General features: G+C 41.9%; 1 protein-coding gene and 1 long non-coding RNA gene across 2 annotated transcripts; one reads left to right on the forward strand and one right to left on the reverse strand.

Annotated features, from left to right (window-relative positions):
- Positions 1-83: 83 nt before the first annotated feature.
- On the forward strand, positions 84-20,977 carry USP42 (ubiquitin specific peptidase 42). The gene is made up of 17 exons (XM_055706894.1): positions 84-240; positions 3,867-4,102; positions 4,869-5,069; positions 6,312-6,422; positions 6,586-6,688; positions 6,866-6,933; positions 7,096-7,166; positions 7,706-7,788; positions 9,730-9,841; positions 10,236-10,376; positions 10,571-10,671; positions 11,122-11,260; positions 11,820-12,548; positions 12,938-13,026; positions 13,669-15,165; positions 15,647-15,936; positions 20,726-20,977. Exons 2-17 carry the CDS (start codon positions 3,874-3,876, stop codon positions 20,764-20,766), a joined length of 4,005 nt encoding a protein of 1,334 aa, XP_055562869.1. The 5' UTR covers positions 84-240; positions 3,867-3,873; the 3' UTR covers positions 20,767-20,977.
- LOC129735835 (uncharacterized) lies at positions 20,724-21,248 on the reverse strand. Its single transcript, XR_008731696.1, has 3 exons — positions 21,200-21,248; positions 21,001-21,064; positions 20,724-20,832 (listed from the first exon to the last, which is right to left on the reverse strand). It is a non-coding gene; the product is annotated as an uncharacterized LOC129735835 (long non-coding RNA).
- Positions 21,249-21,863: the final 615 nt, after the last annotated feature.

Consider the following 21,863-nt stretch of genomic DNA (forward strand, 5'->3'; position numbering starts at 1 on the left):
CGGTGCTGGTCCCCGTGTGACCCGGAGGAGCTCGCTTCTCCCCCCCGCCGCCGCCGCCGCCGCCTCCTTTCCTCCCCCCGCCCGCCTGCCCGGCCGGCGCCGGGCCCCGGATGCAAGAGGCCGGCGGAGGGACGTCATTGTTCCCCGACGGGCTGTAACAGTAGGCGGAGCGGGCCGGGCTGAGGCGGGGGCTGCGGCGAGGGGGACCCGGCAGCGCCGAGTCAAGCGGGGCCGAGCCAGGTAATGGAGCCGGGGGGGGAGAGCCGGGCCTGGCGGCGGCCTGGCAGACCCCGGCAGCGCGGCGTGCGCTTCCCTGCCTGGAAATCAATGGGCCGGGGGGAGGGGCCGGCCCGGGAAAGGGAAGGGAAAGCGACCGGCGGGAGCAGCCGGCTCAGCCCAGCCCAGCCCACCCCGCCGGGGCGCCGGCCGGGCACTCGGCCGCTGCCCTCCTGGCTGGCGGGCAGCCGGAGGGGGTGGGACCCCCGGGCGGGGCGGGGCGCCGTCCCCAGCACGCGGCGGAGGGACCCAGCCCCGGCGCCACCGCCACCCCCTGGGCCGGCGGGACCGGCCCCCTCCCGGCGCGGCGCGGGGCGGCGGTGCCCGGCGCGATGCCTCGGCTCCGCGCCCGCCTCCTCCGTTAGGCGCCGGGGTCCCGCCGGCGCCCGCCCGCCGCCTGCCTCTTCCCTCCTCCTCCTGCCGGCGCGGGGGCTCGGCGTTGCTTTCCCACGTCCCGGTGCCGGCGGGGGGAGGGGGCGGCCGGGATGCCCTTGCCCTGGGTCCCGCGGCGTCGTTCCCCGCTCGGCGAGGCGGCGGCTCCCCGCGGGGCCTGCCGCCTCGCGCTCGGAGGGTCGGGGTTCGATTCGTCTCCCCTTCCTGCCCCCCGCCCCCCCGCTCCGCCCCCCCCCGGCGCGTTGCCATGGGTACGGAGTCGCCGTTCGGCGATGCCAGTAGCGGTCCTGCCTCCGGGCCGGCAGCGGTGCGCGGGTCGGGGCTCCGAAAGATAACGCGGGTCAGGGCTACGAAAGGTAACGCGGGGCGGGGAGGGCGAGCAGGGCGGGCGCTGAGGCGGCGCGGGCCTCCCCCAGCCGGGCCGGCGGCCGAGGGGCTGCCTGGTGAGGCGGAGGGAGGAGGACGAGGCCGGGCGAAGCGGAGCGGCGGCTCCCCCGGCGCCGCTTCCCGGCCCCCCTCGCCTGCCTGTCGGTTTGGGTTTGTGTCGTTGGGCTCCTGCCGCTCACCAGCGCGGACATGTTGGGTGCAGGAGCGCTGTGCCCAGCCTTGGGGCGCAGCCCCCGGCCTCGGGTGCCGCAGCGTTGCCGGGACCCTGCGGAAAGGCCGGGCGGGGGGTGTCCGGGTGGTGCTGTAGCGCCGGGACCGGGCGGCCGTTGGAGCTGGGTTGTTCCGTTACAAAGGGGGGTAACCGTGGTGACCCAGGGCAGGCGGGGACGTTGGGAACCAGGCAGCGGGGGGCGAGCCGAGTGCGGCCAGGAGGTTCCCTGCCTTTCCCTCTCCAACTGGCTCCCAGTTAAAGGTAAAGTGAGGATTAATGCCGCCGTTCCTGCCTTAGTGGCTGGGTTATTTTGTAATGAAAGTCAAACTGGCGCGGCGGGGCTGCGCTTGGGGTTTTCTCCATCTTTTTATCATTTTCCTTGCAGTAGTGTTGCCGTGTGGCAGTGTAGTTTGTAATCCAGAGGCGTAAACGTCCTGGTCTTCATATATATGCCATAGTAGTTTCTTATTACTCCTTATTTCCACCTAGCTTTTTTTTTTTTTTTTTTTTTTTCCCCTGTGTGTATTATTTTACAATCGCTGCTGAAAATGTTTGTTTTGTAATGAGATAAGCGTGTAATCGCTGCTCCCTGCCTAAACGCGTTTTTGTGAATGGGATCTTGTATGAAATCTTCCGGAGCTGTGATTTACTGCATGCAAAGCCGAGACCAAACATAAATATTTAGATCTGTGTCGTAACTGATGTGTTTTGTGATGAGGTGGCTGAAAAAAATTAAACGATGCTGCTACAGAACTCCACATGGGAGGAAAGTAACTGTTCTGTTTGCTTTACTTTTCCATATCGTACCGGGAAAAGTTTCTTTTGGCCATTGACATGGGGAAATGAATGCTCCGTACACATGACGGTGTACATTTATACTCAGCAGTGGTATAGGAACAGCATCTCTATGTATGTTAAACAACGAGAGGGGAAAAAAATATCGGTGTGTGTAGTTCTTGTACTTCTTTGTCAAAGAGGTGTTACATCGGGATTAAGAATGATGTTGGCATATTTTGAAAAAGCGGTGGCTCTGAGTTATTCTTACTAGCGCTGGTATTTGTTGTTGTACAGTGCCTGATAACCTGGTAATGTATCAGTCAGTTGTCAAAAATAAATTTAAGAATACATAAGGCTTACCACATTGGTTTATATACCGCTCTGACTTTTTTGTGACGACATTCATGTTTGCCTTTCACTGCAAGCTTGCTTCTGGTTTTTGTCTCGCAAATATGTTTTAAATATGTTGCTGAAACACTTTCCCTTTCAATCGGAGGTGCCACTGGCAATTTGAGGACTGGATTTTACCTGAAAATCACTGGGCCCAAGAACTGTCATCTTAGTCTTCCAAATAGACAAAGATGTTCATTTCCCAGTAAAATGAAAGAGAATTTTCCACTTCTGTGTATTAACTTCTCAGAAATGGAAAATGTTTATAGAGTGCATTTTAACTTGAAAATTTAAAGGGAAGAAGATATAATTAAAGGCTTCACAGATAATTTGTCTTTTGTGGGACTGTAAGTTCTCTAATTTATTGTATTTTGTTTCATCTACCTTAAGTTTTATCAGTAGCAATCAAGTTGGGCCATAAAGCAGAAACTGCTTTATGCTTTGTTCTCAGTTATTCCAGTATAACAAAGCAGCTTATGCTTTAAGCCCTCAGTTAAGTTTATAGTTTCCCTAAACTTAAAAAGGCCCTATGTACTATAGTAAGGTAGTAGCAAAAATGTGCATATAGAAATTGGTAATTGATCTTGCAATTATTCAGTGTCTTACTATGTACATGCAATTACAGGTATTTAAAGTGGTATCATCTTGACACCTAATCAGTATTTTAAAAAGGATTTAATATTAGTTACTGCCTTTGTCCTTGAGGGCTGAGGGCTTGTTTTGATTTCTTTTACATTCAGCATTCCCTTTTTAAGGCTTGCATTCACCTGTCATTTTGTCAGGGGAAAAATGTACAGCTTCACATAAGTAGAATTGAAAAAGATGCTTTTTGGTTCAACTTTTTGGTTGATAGTAAGAGTTGTAAACATGATAGATGCAAAATAACCACAAGTACTGCTACCAAAACTGTATCCAAACAAGTATTTCTTGGAGGGGCAGAGGAAACCTAGGCAGAAATAAATTTACAAGTGTTTTCTTGCTCTCCTTTCCCAGGATTTCTCAGAGCTATATCCCATCCTCTGTGTCTTAGTGGTGTGTGGTTCCCAGGAGTGAAAACAACTCCTCCTGGATCTCAACAGGCCAGCACTTCTCACAGCTCCTTTAAAAATAATAATAAAAAAAAGGTCTTCATAACTGTGATGGATTTAAATCCCATGAAAGTGTAAGCAGTGTCATCAGTCCCCAGCTCTGCAGAAGTTAAAAGTAACATTGGTACTGTTTTGATGGAAAATTCTGCTTTGTGCGTTTAGCTTTGGCTTGGTGTTGGGTTTGGGGTTTTTTGTTTGTTTGATTGGTTTCTTTAATTCTTATTAGTTATTTAGTTCTTCAAGTTATTTCTTTGAGACTAAGTGATAGGATTTATCCTGTTGTTTTCTTTTTGGAATGCTTTTTGACGTTCATATGTCAACCAGCACTTTTGCCTCTGTTACAGATGAACAATGACCATAGTTAACAAGCCAAAATCTTCAAAACCTAAAAAACCCTCATCAGGGCAATCTGATAAACCTAAGAAGCCCCGTATTAGAATCATGTCATCACGCACTGCAAATCTGGGCCGGGTACCACCTGGAGAAGATCCAAACAAAGTATCTGCGGACAAAGGACGTGGAGGTGCTATTTATTGTAGATCATCTCAAAAATCTAAGCATTTTGCCCAAAGAGATCTAGGTAAGTGTGTCTTTGGCCCTCCCCCCTTTTTCTTAGAAGTAGAAAATGCAGTTCTTATTTGTTACATTGCTATAAAATGGGACTATGACAAATAAAGACATCAGTTTTGTGAATCCCCTAAGGCAACTGAAGGGACTGGTGTTGCAAAACTTAGTTTTATCTAGTTACAATCTATTTGTAACTTAGTTTTGGTCTAGTTACCATCAATTATGGGGAGCTTTTTATAATACACAGATTTACCTAGGTCTTCTCTGTTAGGCAGAGAAAAGTACATTTTACTATTGCACTTCATGGCTTCCATTATTTGCAAGTCTTTGAATGGTAACACTGCATAGGAAGAGATCTGATATCTATAGGGTTACCTTCTGTTCTAGTTACTTGCTCATTTTTCTGTCTTGGTTCTTATATTTATTACTGTATAATTAGAAGTGTAAGTTTGTGGCTTAAGTTACAATAAGGAAAAGAACAATAATTGAATTAGTAATCAGATTAAGGACTAGAGAGGGAAAGAAACCTGGCAACAGTTACTGAAGTCGGAGTGGTACTTTGTCATGCATTACAAGAATTAAAACAGATGAATAAGCCATTGTCCAAAACAGTGTGTTGACAAGCAAATTCAAGTGGTGGTGCTAAAACTGTGCATCATATGTTTTTGTGTTTTGGAGTATAGCTGGTTGCTCTGGGTGCTTCTGCAGAATGCTGCTTTTTAAATAGCCTTTTTAAAACAAAAGCAATACATCTCTTTTAAAATACAATTTTCCTGCAGTTGTTAACGATGGAATTGCCCCGCCACAGAGGATTCTTTTTCCACCTGAGAAAATATGCATGGATTGGCAACAAAAACAAAGTGTTGGAGTTGGGCTGCTGAATCTCGGCAACACGTGTTTTCTTAATTCTACTCTACAGTGTTTGACTTACACGCCTCCTCTCGCCAATTACATGCTTTCTCTTGAACACACCCAGTCATGTGAGTACTTTCGAACATCATTATAAATCTGTTGGACAGCTCTAAAGAAGAAAGAACAATGGTGATTCTGGGAAGAAAACTCTTAGTTGTCCTATTTTATCTGTAGAAGGTGGCTTTGAACATGATCTTAAAGGTCATATCTAACCTAAATGAGCCTATGATTATATTAACAGGGGTCTCAGAAGAGCATATTAAGTGCATTTGTTCATTTATTGCACTATGGTAAAACTTGAAACAAGAAATTATACATATATTATTTTTTTTTAATGTGATCAATGAAGTGCATTGTAAAGTAATGCTTTTGATTAACATTTGGCATTTGGGTTTCCTGCTAGTAGAAAGGTGATAAAATTTAGGATGTTGGCATCATAGAGTCTTAGTTGTCAGAGCCTGGATACAGTAATGCATTAATACTGTGATAAAGCATATGTTTGCTGTTGACCCATTAAAAAAATAACACCCTAGAAAGCACTACAAGCTTATCTCTTATGAGCTCAAGTAGAAACTTGTGTGAGACTGTATTAAAATTTAGACTGATTATAGCCTAAATAAGTTTGTGGGTGTTAAACCCTTGAATTTGTGTTCTTTGAATTTCATTTTTATCAAATTTACTTGAACTTAAGCCTAGGAGCCTCTTCTCATGTTCATATGTATGCGTCTTTACAAAGGCACCTGTATGGTTTCTAGTCTGGTATATTAGTATTTATTCTTAGAAATTTAACTGTGTTTTCTTACCATATATAAAAATCATTTTGGTTAAGAATTCTGTTGAAAAAAGGAGGGCAGAAATACTAACACATACTTAAATCTTTCCTTTCTCCCAGAGGATTCTTAGCTCTGTCATGTAACTCACCTGACAGCAGTGTGCTGAAAATAACACATTTTCTCTTAGTGCTGTATCATCAATGTCAATATTGTTTCCTCATATAATCTGCAGTCGTGGAGTTCACATTCCTGTCAGCCTGCAAAAAAATAATGACATTGCAATAGTTACTTATACAGACTTTACTAACATTTTTGTTTTATACAGTTCTGAGTAATAAAATGTCACAAACCTGTTGGGGTTTTAACAGCTTGGGAGAAGGGAATGTAGGATGGAGAGTGGACATTGTACCTATAATTTAAAGATTTTTTTTCTTTGTTTTAGTTTGGTGGTGTTTTGTTGTGTTGTTTTTGTTTGGGTATTTTTTGTAGCAATGTGTATTTGACTAGACTGGAATGCTTTCTTCTGTTACTCTTCAGGTCATGAAGAAGGCTTCTGTATGATGTGCACGATGGAAACTCACATTAACCAGGTCCTGTGTTGCTCTAATAATGCCATCAAACCTACATCTGTTATTAATGGCCTTAAAAGTAAGTAATTTTAGATGGTTTTATCTTTTGATTAAAAAAAAAAAAAATCAAAGAATTGTTTGATGCATATAAACTTATTTTGATACTTTAAAGAGAGATTTTAGAAATGTGAGTTTTCTTTAGTTTTATATGAGATAAATATAACCACCTTCTCATTTATTAGGAATAGGAAAACATTTCCATTTTGGCAGTCAAGAGGATGCACATGAATTCTTATGCTTCACTGTTGATGCTTTGCAGAAAGCTTGCTTGAATGGAAGCACCAAGTAAGCATAAACTAATTAACTTTTAAATGTTCTCTAGCCCCTCTTACTCCTTTATTTACTATCATAAATTAAAATCTGTCCTTTGTTTTCATGAAAAGAAAAACTGTTTGAAGAGTTAACTTTGTGCCTTAAATCTTCTGAGGTCTGATTATTTTATTATTTTTTTTTTTTTTCCAGATTGGATCGATCTTCTCAAGCCACCACACTTATTTATCAAATATTTGGAGGATATCTTAGATCCCGAGGTACTTCCTAAAAATCTTAGTGTCCTTCAAACTGGTCTGTGTCTTTTTGTCTGTCTGTAGTAAAGGAGTTTGTAGTTTAACTGTGCAAATTTAAATTATTAATGCATATTACTTTAGTCAGTCTCCTTTGCATATTGTTAAGCATTTGTGTTTTCATTCCAGTAAAGTGCTTGAACTGCAAAGCAGTTTCAGATACGTACGAGCCATTCCTTGATATTACTTTGGATATAAAGGTAAGATGTTATGTGAATATGTGTTGAGATGTGTAAAGACTTTAGAGCTTTCTAAAAAAAAAAAAGTCATGTTACTTAAAAACTTACACTGTTAAAACAAAAAGAGTTTGGTGGTGGTTGGGAGTGGATAGGATTTGTACTTTGGTAGGAGCCATGTAAATGGTCTCAACATTTGCTGTTGGATTTAAGCTGAAAAAACAGTAGTTATATGTACATAAACAATGATACTATCATACTTCTCAATTATTCTACTTCAGTATACATCTGTTGTTAGACTGTTGGGTTTGATTGTTCTCTTTATTGATGCTAAAGCATACCATACAGATGCCGTCTGTGGCACCGCAAAATTTATTTCAAAGTAGTCATTTTCAAATGAGGTAAATGCTCAGTGTATTCTGTTGTTGCCTACTTCATAGTGTTTGCCGGTTCACAGTAGGTCACTTAAGTATGAATTAGCAAGGTTCTCTTGTAACCTACTAGTAAGTGTTTGAAATTTTGCATTTCCAGTGACTTAGTGCTCTACTTTCTTACTCATCTAGGCAGTTACATCTGTCACCAAAGCTCTAGAACAATTTGTGAAACCAGAACAACTGGACGGTGAAAATAGCTATAAATGTAGCAAGTAAGATTATTACTAATTACATCTTAATACAAGATACAGATTTAACATATTGCATGACTTAAAGCGTAAGGTGGTTTTTTTTTTTACTTTGTTTAGAAATAACAAGACACAGCTCTCTGTTCTTTCATTTAGTTTTGTTTCTACAACTAATACTTTGAAATCATTCAAAGCTTGGGAAATAATACATTTGGTTCTAAGTGAGTAATTTTTGTGTTTCTGTTTGAATATTTGGAAATATATTATAAGAATCGTGGCCGTTAGCTCATATTAGACTCTTATTCCTAGTATTGTCTACACTGGGGCTTGTCAGCCTTCCTAAGTGTGAAGGTGCATGCTGAAGTATTTATACAGCCAGAAGTTAAAAGGGCATGTCTGATAAGTAGTGGTGAGCTGAAGCATGGAGCTATGGACAATTTGGTGTGGAAGGCAACATCGGCTTCCTGAAGGTCTTAGTTAGGTGTCAGTGAATGTGAACAGACTGCTGTTGTCTAAAATGAGCCAAATGAGCCACTCTAAATGTAACCTATGCTTCGTGAAAGCATATGGAGTGAAGATATCCTATATGCTGATCAATATGTAAAATGTTTCTACATATGTAACAGCATTGAACGTTTGCATAAGATATTTTGGCAAAACTAGTTGTTGTTCAAACTCGGAAAAGCAGACTGCCAGGCTCAGTTCTGTAACATTTCTTGTTCAATCCTTCTAAATGATAAACTGCTCTTTGTTGTTGGAAAACTGTAAGTTAATTAGTACATTTGAATGTAGATATTGAATAAAGAGCATCCAATAGGCTATTGCAACAGTTTGATCCCAGGTTCATTTTAGTTTGTGGATCCTAGCAAGCAACATGTAATGTAGGAAGAATTCTCATAGTTTACAGATTATGGCTGAGGAAGAGTAATGTGGCTGTGGTGAGCACTTCACATCTGAATCGTATGGTCCTTCACTGATGTGGGTGTGATCAGTTTAGTCACACACAAAACCAGAAGTTTCAGTCCTTTAGTGAATTTAAAAATTAATCTTTCTAATGAAGATTACTGCCTCAAAACTTTGTATCTAATTACAAGTTTCATAGAATTTTATAGAACTTTTGTTTTCTTAGTCTGGGTGGGTCTCTTCTTTGTTCATAGGCATTCTCCATCAGTTTGGAATTCTCTGCCTTGTATTTTGACATCAGAATTTGAAAAAATTAATTCTGTTTGTTAACTGTCAACAGCATTTTCCTGGATGATGTAAGCTGGCATGTTTCAGTCATTGGCTGTGCTTAGTGGTTGAATTTCATTACTCTGTACCTCTGCCCTTTGAGTGTACAATGCAACAAACTTAGAATTAACAATTTTGTTTCAAAGGACATGAAGACTTATTACTGTCCAATGCCTCCATCCTACAGAATGACTGTTTCCTTCCAGTAATTTTTTTTACATTGATAATGATGCATTTGGGGAATTATTTGCAGTGTCTAGTTCCGAGGACTGAGACTGTCTTGTTCCACTTTTAATATTGGTATTCCTGCAGAAAGTTGAAAGAATGTGCCCAGGACAATGCTCGAAATAGCCACTTTGGTATAACAAGAGATGGTATCTTGCCTTACATTTTGGTGATGTGAGAGATTCCTAGTCCTCCTTCATTCTGAGTTATTGGGAAGCCTTGCTTTTTTGGCATAATAAAAATACATGTTCAGACACTTGTTTGGCTATTAAAATATAATGCTCTAAATCCTTTATTCTTTGTTCTGTAGAGCTGTCCTCTTATATCCTGCTATCTTCTCTCTATTAACAAACCTGAAATGCAGTGTATGGATTTATGAAAAGAAAAAATATTATGCAAGTAAATATCATTCAAATAGCATAAGCATGTGTGAGAGATGAAAACTTGTTTGACTTTGGGGAGGGCAAAAAGAATATGCTGTTAAAACATTTGTCTGTGCTTGTTTTTAAGGTGTAAAAAGATGGTTCCTGCATCAAAGAGATACACGATACATCGTTCTTCCAATGTTCTTACAATATCGCTGAAAAGATTTGCAAATTTCACAGGTGGAAAGATCAACAAGGTATATTTACAGCTGTAATGTAACTTCATCTTCTTGGAATGGGAGATTTCCCAAAGACGGTTACTGATTTAAAAGTTGTTAACGTTTGCAGCCAATAACTATAGAATAATAACTGTAGTCTAAGAAAAGTTGATATAATAACTATGGCGACTCCTTTCTTTTTTAAAAAAATGAAGTTCCTATGTGACTATAAGCATCTGCCTTACTCTTGAAGAGCCAATTCTGTAGAAAACAGTTCTCTGCAACTTAATTATTTGTGTTGTTTATAAGTATTTTAAAATTAATAAATTAAAAGAATCCTATAATATTAGTCTGCAGTCTTAGTAGTGTTTTTCTCTGGCTACTCGATGAAGTATATCAGGATAATTTTTTAATCTTCTTGGTCTGTGTTTAGGAGGTAAAATACCCTGAATATTTGGATCTTCGAGCATATATGTCCCAGTCGATTGGAGATCCACTCTTCTATGCTTTATATGCAGTTCTCGTACATAGTGGTTTCAACTGTAATGCAGGACACTATCTCTGCTTCATAAAGGTAGGCATCAGCTTGATTTCTAACAGAGTAAAATCGGTGCTGACAAAGAAATTAAAATGTTACTGGTAACCAGTGGTTTTAGGGGAAAAGGTTGCATTGTATGTCTTGATTTGTTTTGTTCTGTAGTGTTCTATCTGTAATGTCATTTGGAAAACATACAATTCATCTGAAGATATTATTGTCTTTATTTGCAGGCCGGTAATGGACTTTGGTATCGAATGAACGATGCCTCAGTTGAGCTTTCTGATATCAAAACAGTCCTCAATCAGCAAGCTTATGTACTTTTTTATATCAGGTAATAACAAATACTGAATGTGTTCAGAATATATTTACTTTCCTGTTATTGATACTTTTCCTCTTTTCAAGTGTTTTTCTTTCTGTCCTGGGAGAAGATTACTATTTGTATAATTCAGTTCCGTCTAACCTGAAATTCCCCATGTCATTTATTATCTTTTGTTGCTTGGCCTTAAACTGCTGCACTTGTGTACGTTGCTACATATCTGCTCTCGGTAGCTGGCTGGCTAATTTAGAAAAGAGGAGAAATTAAGGCCATAGATGGTTTATTGCTCTGAAAAGGGTAGTCATTGTAGGCAGACAATTTGCAGTTTGTAGTCTGGGTAAAGTCATCTGTATATGTCTTCTGTGTCATATAAACTGTTCCTATAAAATTATAGGATGGGGCTCTATATAATCCAAGAATAGGCTGAAAGAAAAACTCTACTAACATCACTGCTCTTTTCCCAAGGCGCTATGATTTGACACTTGGAGATCGTACTTTTTACTTACCAGCACCGTCTTATCCCCGTTCATTCCTTGGTCAGCGAGGGTCTAATAGTAAGCAGGCTGGATATATGGGACCACGACTTCCTCCTCATATGATTAAGGTAATTTGAAGGGGGCAGATAATGGCACCAAATTGATAGTGGGGTTTGGTGTGGGATTTTTTTGTTGCTACTCCATTACTTTATGCTTTCAACTAGGCTTTCTAAAGCACTAAAAGCTACACTCTTGAGACAATTAAAGTAGTCTATTAATGCTTAAAGAATAATAATATAAAAGTTAAGATACTCCCCACCCCGTCACTTGAGCAGAGACAGTGAAGACAAATTGTCTTGTACCTGAGTACCACAACAATTATTCCAGTGTTTTCAGGGAGTGTTTAAAGGGGAAAATAAATATATTTGGGAGTAGATTTAGTCAATGTTAAATTGTTTGGGTGGGTTTCAAAAGTAATGCTCATTTGATACTGATATGCAGTGAACCAAAAGCAGTAATTAAACACACTTGTTGGACTTAAGAAGAAAGAACACCCCCCTTCCAATACAAACTTACGTGTTGAGGCTATATGTTGAAATACTCAGTAGGAGAATCTCATCTTTTAAAACTTTTAAAGGCTGTGTGTCTGCACATATCCATCTTACAATGTCATCTTTTTAAATACAGAATTCAAGTCGTTTAAATGGAAATGGACCCCTAAAAGAGGATACTGTTAATATCACCCTAAAGAGACCATCTTCAGCTCCACCAACAGCTTGTATTCAAAACTGGTCAATTAACAGGCCTTCAATTACAGAGCCATCAAAAAACCAGAAGATCACTATCAGTATTCATAACAAAATGCCTGTGTGTCAGAGTGTGTCACACTCTGACACTAGTACCAGTTCTTTGGAAAATGAGGATCTAAGCAAGCCTGTTCCTTCATCCACAATTACAAATTCTTCTGCAGCAGAGTCTACCTCAAATGCATCTACAATGTCAGTTGTCACTAACATGTCCAAACAGGAAGCTCCTAATGAAATTTTTGTTGAGCCAGCAATGAATGGAAATCCTAAACTCAGCTCTGAGAACGCAGTCCCTTACAGTGCGGAATCTTCAGGAAAGTCTGAGGAGTTGAAGGGCTTGTTTAAAAGGAATTGCAACATAGTATCTTCTAATGGAATTTTGACTGGAAAGATGGTCTGTGCGTTGCAGAATTCCCATTCTTCCTCTCAAAGCGCTGAAGAAGAAAGATCCCAGCGTGAGCTGCCAAAAAATGATTCACTAAATGGTGCTATTAGTTTAGATAATGAATCTAAAGCAAATGGACTGAAACTTGATGATTCCCTTTGCCAAGTCCAACCTGTTCAACCTTCTGAGATTTTCTTCTCTAACACAAATGGATTTTTCGAAACAGTGAGTTATGTTTTTTTCCATCTAGAATTTCTTGCCTATGATGTATTATAACATCCCTAATTTGTGTGAAATACTGAAAAAACACACAGTGCAGTTTTCATTGTAATGCTTTATGCTGTTACGCCATAAGAATTTGCAGAGCTGAGCTGACATATAATTGTGTGTCAACTTTAAGAGTTCAGCTGAGATAATACTTCGTAAGTTTCAGAAATATATTTGGGGGTGTGAGTGGGTGACATGTAAAAGGGGGCTAGCACCTATAACTTAGAACTGATCTTGATTCCTATCTAATGTAGCAATTCTGCAAACAAAAAAAAAGTAGAAAATTAGTTTTCTGCTGAAGATAGTATTTTTTTTTCTGCCTGTTACCTTCTGTGTTTTAATTGTAGATACCTGTAGCTTTGTCACCAATTCCTCAAGAAGTAATCTTAGAATCTATTGCATACAGCCAGCTGCACAGCTTATCAGAGCAAATAAGGTAAAACGAGTACACTGATTAATACAAGATTTCATACAAGTTTGTTTTACCTGTCTATTAATACTATTTAATAAGAAGATTTAAATCGGCACAAAGAATTCCACACTGTACCTCTAGTGTTGCAGACATGAATATTGAGCATATATTACTCTGTTATTAAATACAGGCAGATGCCTCTTTGAAAATGTTCATTTCTTCATAAAATGTTTTTCAATGTATTTTTTTTTCAGTTGCCTGGGTTACTTTTTCTATTCCTCTTTCCCTCTTTTCCATTCTAGGATGTGTGAATGTAAATTCCCACCGTCTGCTCTCCAATTTTGGGGAGAGAGTGAAATCCACGTTTACTTTTTCCTAGCTAGGGGAAGAGCAAATATAGTGGGTTTGGTTATTGCTGTGTTTCAGAGCAGCAAGTAGAGGGAGACAGATACGTTGGGTGTGGGTTCTTTTTAATGCAATACTTGCAGAATCAAGAGAAGAAAAACACCTGTTCTGGGAGCTGATGAAAGTGTGAGAAATAGGTTTCTAAAGAGAATGTCTGTCAGAGTTTTCCAGTAGCCACCAATTCTTAAGGGGATTTTACTCTTAATATTCATCCTTTAAGTGGACTTTTTCAAGTGAAAGACATGTTTTTATTTTGTGCAGTGTCCCTGGACCTCAGAAACCTTCTGAGAATGATGCTCTTATGGAAAGTGTAGTGATGGAAGCACTGTTTGCCTATGAAGAATCCAGGAAGATTTCTTCCAATTTTAGCTGTGATGTTGAGAAACTTTTTACTCAATCAGATTCTGAAACCTTTTCTACCAAAGAAGAAGTTGCTGAAAGTGTTATAACAAAAGTTGATAATGCGCATCCCAATATCAATGGTCAGCACAAGGTCAGGAAAAAATCTTTGGATGCTGAAGATGAATTCCTTGGGCAGTGTGAATCTGAAGACAGTAGAGACAAAGACAAACCAACAAGAGCAAAAGAACCTGAACTCATTTCAAAAGAAAATCCTTCATACATCAAAGAGTCTCCTGAGAGCGAAGAGAAATTAGGCCAAATGTCCTCTATAAAGTCTGACATCGAATGTAGTTCTCAAAAACCTGTTGCATCTCTGGATATTACAGATAAATGCCAAGATACAAAGGACATCTCTAATAACTATGTAGAGGTACCACCTGTTAATGACTCTTCTATTACAAAGCTGGATAAAGTTTTGGAGAGTCAATTTTCTAGAGAAAATGAGGGACTGAGTAATAAAAACTGTGAAGATGATAAACATAGGAAAAAATATAAGAAAAAAATGCACGAGACTAAAAAAACTGACAAAGAGCACTACCGAAAGAAGAGACAGTACTCTGACACTGAAGAGAAGGAGAAGCAATCCAGAAGCAGATCAGACGATCGTTCCCACAAGAGGAGGTGCTCTCGCAGTGTGGAAACACATAAGCAAAATCGTCATAAGCAGGAGTATTGCAATGAAAGCAAGTACAGATCTTCCCATAATGAAAGAAGCAGTCCAAATAATGGCAAAAGCTCAGGAAAATATCCTCGTTATAGATCCCGAAGCAGAGAGAGAACAGAACAAGACAGGAATAGGTATTATCATTCCAAAGGAGAGAGAACTTGGAGCAGAGAAAGATATTATCAAGATGAACCACGGAGATGGGAAAAATGCCGATACTACGATTATTATTCCTCTCATGGAACAAGAGAGGGTAGAGAGAGGAAGTCCTCTCATTGTGATAAAGACTTTGACAAATCAAGTCAAGCTTACAACAGCAGGTCACACAAGGATTATCATTGCAAAAGCAGATGGGCTTACAACACACCTTCTAGGGAGGAAGACGCACATCACTTCAGCAGCCACAGGGCGAGCTTGCATCACTGTTCAGTCCCTCCGCAGCAACCTGAAAAATATTCTCGTGAAAGGCATGCATTTCCACCCGTGTCAGCTCATGCAAATTTTGAGGACTTTTCCCGGGAAAATGAGAAGGAAAAACTGAGAAATGGCAAAAGAAAATATACCGACACAGAAGGAAGCGGAAGCGAAATAGAAAAGAAATGCCGAAAGACAGATGACCAAAGAATGAAAAAATACAAGAAGGTCAAGAAGAAAAAGAAGTCCAAAGACAAACATCGAGACAAGGATTACAAGTAAGCCAGGATTCCACCATAATCAGTTTTTCCTAATTCTTTTTTGGGTGTTTCTCATGTCTGTCTTTTAAAAATTGTTTCTAAATTACTGATATAGCATAATCTGGCTGGGATCATGTCATTAGGGTAGTGAAGTGACGATAAGAAAGATATTGCTGAATTGTGTTAGAACACTAGATCTGGGCCATGTAGTTAGAATCACATCTGCACACTGTTCTTGATTAGGTTACAATTTTTATTTTTTTAATGCCACATGTTCCACATGTAGCCTCTGTTAATGATTTGTGTACAAACCAGGACCTATTGTCCTTCGATCTGAGGGCTTAAGTTTCCTGCATCTAAATTAAGTTAGATGTGCAGAAATTGCCACAAAATAGCTGACACTCTGCAAGTCATCACCTGTGGTAAATTAAGTAACGTTTCATATATGCATCAAGTGCCACATCTGTTTTTCTGTTTTTAACTTGCATGTTTTCTTCAGACTTAATGATGTGGATGTCTCTGTGCTCCACTTTGATAATGACAATCGCAAACATAAGAAGAAGAAGAAAAAGAAGAAACATGTGAGGAAACTGAAAGACTTGTTGGAGTGTTTAGATCATCGCTTCCAGAAGAAAACATGGGAGAAGGCAGAGTCCTGTCCTCCAGGCGACTATTTACGTGAGCAATACAGAAACCAGGGCAGTAAAGAACTCTGCAAGGAAGGGAAGCTTTCTGCTGCAGGCGACTGCAAGAACTACAGTTCCGTCAAATCCAATGAGTATGTTAAAGGTAAGGGACCACAGGATGTTTGCAGGACTGCTTTTTATTTACATAGACAATGATATTTAAAACAATCTTTAAATGCTTGGGTAATGAAACCTCTGCTTTGATATGATGGCGTCTGAACAGTCTGCATTAATATAAAAAAAAAGTTGATAGTCTTTTTTTTTTTTTTTCCATTTTCAAATGACTGCTAGGAAAGAAAATCTGAAGTAAAACTGTGAAGGGGTTGGAGGGCAAATAATTGTAATTTGATCTGATGGTGAAGTGACAAGTGGGGAGATGCAAGATGCTTTATTAAATTCAGTCCAACTAACTAGGAAAGAAAACCTTGGGCAGCTGTATCTCAAAAAAGAATCTAGTAGTTAGACAGGAGGTTCAGTAGTCAAGATCAAAGATGATGGAGTGAAACTTCCAGGCTAGTAATATTGTAGTGAAACACCATCTTCCTAAAAAAGACTGCCAGAGTAGTTGACGTAAATAAAATTCTACCGTCAGCTATTTCGTAACATAGAAACAGTGCCGATTGCTTATTCGGAGTAATTTAAGTTGGTGATGATACTGAAATATTGTTGTTTCAGATGTAGTTCTGCCTTCCTCTAAGTGCAGTTGTTAACCCTCCCAAGGACACTTCAGTTTAACACTGGAGTTTGTTAAATTCCTGCTATTGTTTTATTTACTTGTGGGTGTTTTCCTGTTATCATAGGCTTAAAAACACAGAGAAGTGGGCTGATGAAACGGCTTTTTCCCAATTTTGAATATTAAAAAAGTCCATTTGATGCTTCTTATAAAAAGAACTAAATATAGACTTGAGTGCCTGATGAATTTACACTGAACTGTCTGTCATTAAACCTGACTTGGGCTCTCAGCAGATAATATGGTTTAAATTAATTAACTTTAGAATTCTGCAGAGAAGATCGCACACTGCAACAAATTCAACATCTAAAATCGAATTTGGCAACACTTTCCTTGAAAGTTTTCTGAACAGAAGTGTTTATAACAAAAATACGACCTTCTTAAATACTCATTATCTGACATAAAGCCAGTCTCAGTTACTCAGGTATTTTAATAAAGCACCAGTCCCTCCCTCCACATCTATTTTGCTCCTTACAGATAATCCCTGAAGATGACAGCTCACTATCCAAAAGGAAGTTTTGTTTTTAAATTTTCTACGTTTTATACCTACCCAGAATTGAAGAATTGGGTTAATAGTCAGTGACAATCCTGTTCATTGATAGCCCAATGTTGAAAATGTCATTCTGCCATAGAAAACAAAAGAATTTTATCTTCTTGCATTATAGCTGAATGCATTTCACAATTTGGAGAAGTTTAATCTTGGAAGAGATTTTAATTTTTAAAAATTTCATGTGCGTTCCATATTGAGGTAGACTGCCACAGTCAGTAGATTCTTCCACCAAAAAGTTTGCTTAAGGCAAAGAGGAAGTTCACACATTCTTCTTGTAAAATTTCTTATGTTATTTATCTCTCTAACAGGGAAAATTTAAGGACAACTGAATTGAGGTCTTTCAAATACTATTGTTGTAAAAATAGACTTTTTTTAATGATACTAATGTCAAAATAATCCTTATTGCACTAAAAGTGTCTCAGTTGTAGCTGATAAATCAGGAATCAAACAGAAGGAAGACATCTGCTCCAACACTGATTTGGCTTTCTTGAATTCTCTGGCCAGCAGATGGCAAACTCGTTTTTGGTTTGGTTTTTTTTTTTTATTAAACCAGTCAAAAGTACAGTAAGAAAGTAAATGTCTGGCATCTCATTACGGAAGTCAGGAGCATTAAGATTACTGGGCTGTGTAGGTGAAAGGGGTGTTCATTGATAAATAGGACAGTACCCCACTTTGATATACTACTTGTGACACAAGCGGGCTAGGACAGCTGTGGAAAGCAATTTTCTTGTCTTGAGAATTTTAGTATTTCATCAAGTCTGTGGATGTTCGTTAGTGTCATCTTGTGGAAGGTTAGTTAGCCTTTTTTGGAAAATATGGCTCTCGAGTAGGATTTTCTGAATGATGGAATCTAATCTCAAACAAAAGCTGCTTTGTCAGTGCATTTTTAGAGAGTACTGAACCTCTCAAACAAGCCAGAGGCAGACCAGGAACAACAGAGAAGGAACTGCTAGGTTGTGCCTTCTTACCAGGACTCACTTTACTTTGCATTCATTAATAATGATGAAAATGGTTAGTGCTAACTTGTGATTTAAGAAAAACCCAGATAGGATGGGAGAAGGAGCTGGTTTAGAGCAGTTAATTTCCTATATTCCTACATGTCACAGCACGGCAGTGTGCACAATAGTCATCCTAATGGCTCAGAGGCGTGCTCCAGAAGCGGTCATTCAGTAGGTGGTCATTGCCCCCCCTAGAAGAAACCTAGCTGTGGCTTCCACTCTGCCCAAAGGCAGCACCAGAAGGCCTGTGGTGACCCAGGCAGAGCCCACAGACAGATGCAGCTGCCCAGGTTGGGGGCTGCAGGCACTGCCTGAGCCTGTTGCTGCTGCCGGAGGGTGGCAGGGGTAACACCTGCATGAGGCGCAACCAGTGGATGATCTGCTCAGCCTGAGGACTGAGGCCGGGGAAAGGTTAAGGAGTATCAGGGAGCGTGAGAGGGGTACAGGCTGGTGGAGCTGCTCTCTACCATCACAGAGCCAAATGCATCGGGTGGGCACATCACAAGGAGCGGAGGGTCCCCTGCCTACTCGCCTCCAGGCAGATGGAGGGGTCCTAAGAGATGAGGAAGAATAGAAGCCGGGAATCGCCCCCTGGCCTGCCTTGAGGTACCCCCATACAACAGCTGTGCAGCTCTGGAGCCTGAGGGCCGGGAAAATGGCAGTGTGAAGAAACCCTGGCCAGGCTGGAGGAGGCATCTAGGGAGAGGCGGCCACCCCTGTGCATCATGGCCAGCTCTGCTAAGGAAAAAAAAAAAAAAAAAAAAAGGTGGTTGTCATGGTTGACTCCGCTCTGAGAGAAGTGGAGGGCCTGATGCGCCAAGCAGACCGAACCCGCAAGGGAGCCCTTGCCCTCTGCCTGTTGCTGCTGCTGGCGTCCAGGGGGGCAGTGCTGACATCCAGACAAGAAGCCTGAGGGCAATCAAGAGACCTCAGGGCCTTGGGGCGACTGGCTGAGGGCTCAGGAGCACAAGTGGTGTGTTCTTCTATCCTGCTAGTTGCAGGGAACGATGCGATGTGTCATCAGAAGATGACACAGATCCATACCTGGCTCCAGGCCTAGTATCACCAGCTAAATTTTGGGGTTTTTTGACCATGGGTCAAAATGATGGCAGCAGGCCTGCTGGTGACAGCTGGGCTTCACCTGCCCCACAGGGGAAAAGGCTCCTAGGTCAGGAGCTAGCAGGGCTCAGCCAGAGGGCTTCAAACTAGATTTGAAGCAGGAAGGGAACAAACCAAAGCTGGTTAGAGATGAGCCTAGGGGAAGCATGGCAGGGCCGCAGGCGAGGTCAGCAGCACAGCTGAAGTGCATCTGTGCCAATGCCCAAAGGATGGGCAACCAACAGGAGGAGCTGGAAGCCATCACGCAGCAGGAAGCCTATGACATAGTCGCCATCACAGAAGTGTGGTGGGATGGCTGGCACCGTGGGTGTGCAGCAGCGGATGGCCACAAACTCTCCAGAAGGGAGAGGTGAGGAAGGAGAGGCAGTGGGGTAGCTCTGTGTGTCAGGGAACGTTCCAGCTGCCCAGAGCTGGATGATGGGGACAGCAGGGTTGAGTGTTTAGGAGGAGGGCCAACAAGGCAGATATCCTGGTGGGAGCCTGTCACAGACCGCCCAGACAGGATGAAGAGGCAGATGAAACATTCTGCAAACAGCTGGGAGAAGTCTCAAGATCACTAGCCCTTGTTCTTGTGGGGGACTTCAGCCTACCAGCTATCCACTGAAGTACAACATGGCAGAGAGGACACAGTCCAGGAGGTTCCTGGACTGCGTGGAAAATAACTGACGCAGCTGGCCAGTGAGCCAACGAGGGAAGGTGCCTCCCTGGACCTGTTGTTCACAGAGGAGGACTGGTGGGTGATGTGATGGTCGGAGACATCTTACACACAGTGATCACAAGATGATAGTTTTTGATTCTCTGAGGAGAGGGGGCAGCAGAGCTGCTACCTTGGACTTCTGGAGGGTTGACTTTGGCCTGTTTAGGAGCCTGGTCAGCAGTCCCTTGGGAGACAGTCCCCAAGGGCCGAGGGCTCCAGGAAGGCTGGGCATTCTTCAAGAAGGAAGCTTAAAGGCACGGGAGCAGGCTGTGTCCATGTGCTGAAAGACAAGCTGGTGGGAAGGAAGACTGGCCTGGCTGGACAGAGCTTTGAGTGGAACTCAGCGGGGGAAAAAGGAGAGTTTATGACCTTTGGAAGAACGAGCAGGCAACTCTAGTGGACTATAAGGACATTGGGAAGCTATGCAGGGAACTGGGTGTTTTAGTCCGGAGAGGAGAAGGCTCGGGGGGAACCTTATTGCTCTCTACAGCTGCCTGACAGGGGCTGTAGGCAGGTGGGGATAGGGCTCTTCTCCCAGGTAACAAGCAACCAGACAAGAGGAAACAGCCTCAAGTTGCACCAGGGGAGGTTTAGGTTGGGTGTTAGGAAAAATTTCTTGACTAAAAGTGGTCAAGCATTGGATCAGGCTGCCCAGGGTGGTATTTAAAAGAATGCATAGATGCTGTGCTTAGCGACAGGGTTTAGTTATGGACTTGGCAGTCCTGGGTTAATGGTTGGACTTGATAATGTCAATGATTCTATAGTTTTATGTGAAATTGTTTCCTTTTTGTCTTTCAGATGCAGAGCTTACTGATGTAAGCCTTCCATGCTTAAACTAAACCTACCATCAAAACCAACAACTTTTTCCCACTAAACCTGACATCACCAGTTTTTGACCATCAAACCTGACCAATATCTGGCCACCAAGCCCGACATCGCCACCAGTTTTTGACCATCAAACCTGACCAATATCTGGCCACCAAGCCCGACATCGCCACCAGTTTTTGACCATCAAACCTGACCAATATCTGGCCACCAAGCCCGACATCGCCACCAGTTTTTGACCATCAAACCTGACCAATATCTGGCCACCAAGCCCGACATCACCAGTTTTTGACCATCAAACCTGACCAATATCTGGCCACCAAGCCTGACATCACCAGTTTTTGACCATCAAACCTGACCAATATCTGGCCACCAAGCCCGACATCGCCACCAGTATCTGGCCACCAAGCCCGACATCGCCACCAGTATCTGGCCACCAAGCCCGACATCACCACCAAGCCCGACATCACCACCAATATCTAGCCACCAAGCCCGACATCGCCACCAGTATCTGGCCACCAAGCCCGACATCGCCACCAAGCCCGACATCGCCACCAGTATCTGGCCACCAAGCCCGACATCGCCACCAGTATCTGGCCACCAAGCCCGACATCGCCACCAGTATCTGGCCACCAAGCCCGACATCGCCACCAGTATCTGGCCACCAAGCCCGACATCGCCACCAGTATCTGGCCACCAAGCCCGACATCGCCACCAATATCTGGCCACCAAGCCCGACATCACCACCAGTATCTGGCCACCAAGCCCGACATCACCACCAGTATCTGGCCACCAAGCCCGACATCACCACCAGTATCTGGCCACCAAAACTTAAAATCTATTATCAGAACAATTACCATCAAGACAAAATCCAGTCATAAGTGGTGCTTAACATTTCTGTACAGAATTTTACCATAAAAGAACTTTTTTTTAGTTTTTAACTTGAGACTTTCTTTTTTAAAGTATACTTCTAATCCAAAAGGGTGGAAACTTTTTACAACTGCTGAACATTGTAAATTACCACATAAATATCTCACTGATGTGAGATAATGCCCTGGAATAGACCATCTCAAATGCTGCTTAATTACAGACTCAGGTTGACTTTATGTTA

The sequence above is a fragment of the Falco cherrug genome, chromosome 4, assembly GCF_023634085.1.
Source record: "Falco cherrug isolate bFalChe1 chromosome 4, bFalChe1.pri, whole genome shotgun sequence".
Classification (NCBI taxonomy): Eukaryota; Metazoa; Chordata; class Aves; order Falconiformes; family Falconidae; genus Falco; species Falco cherrug.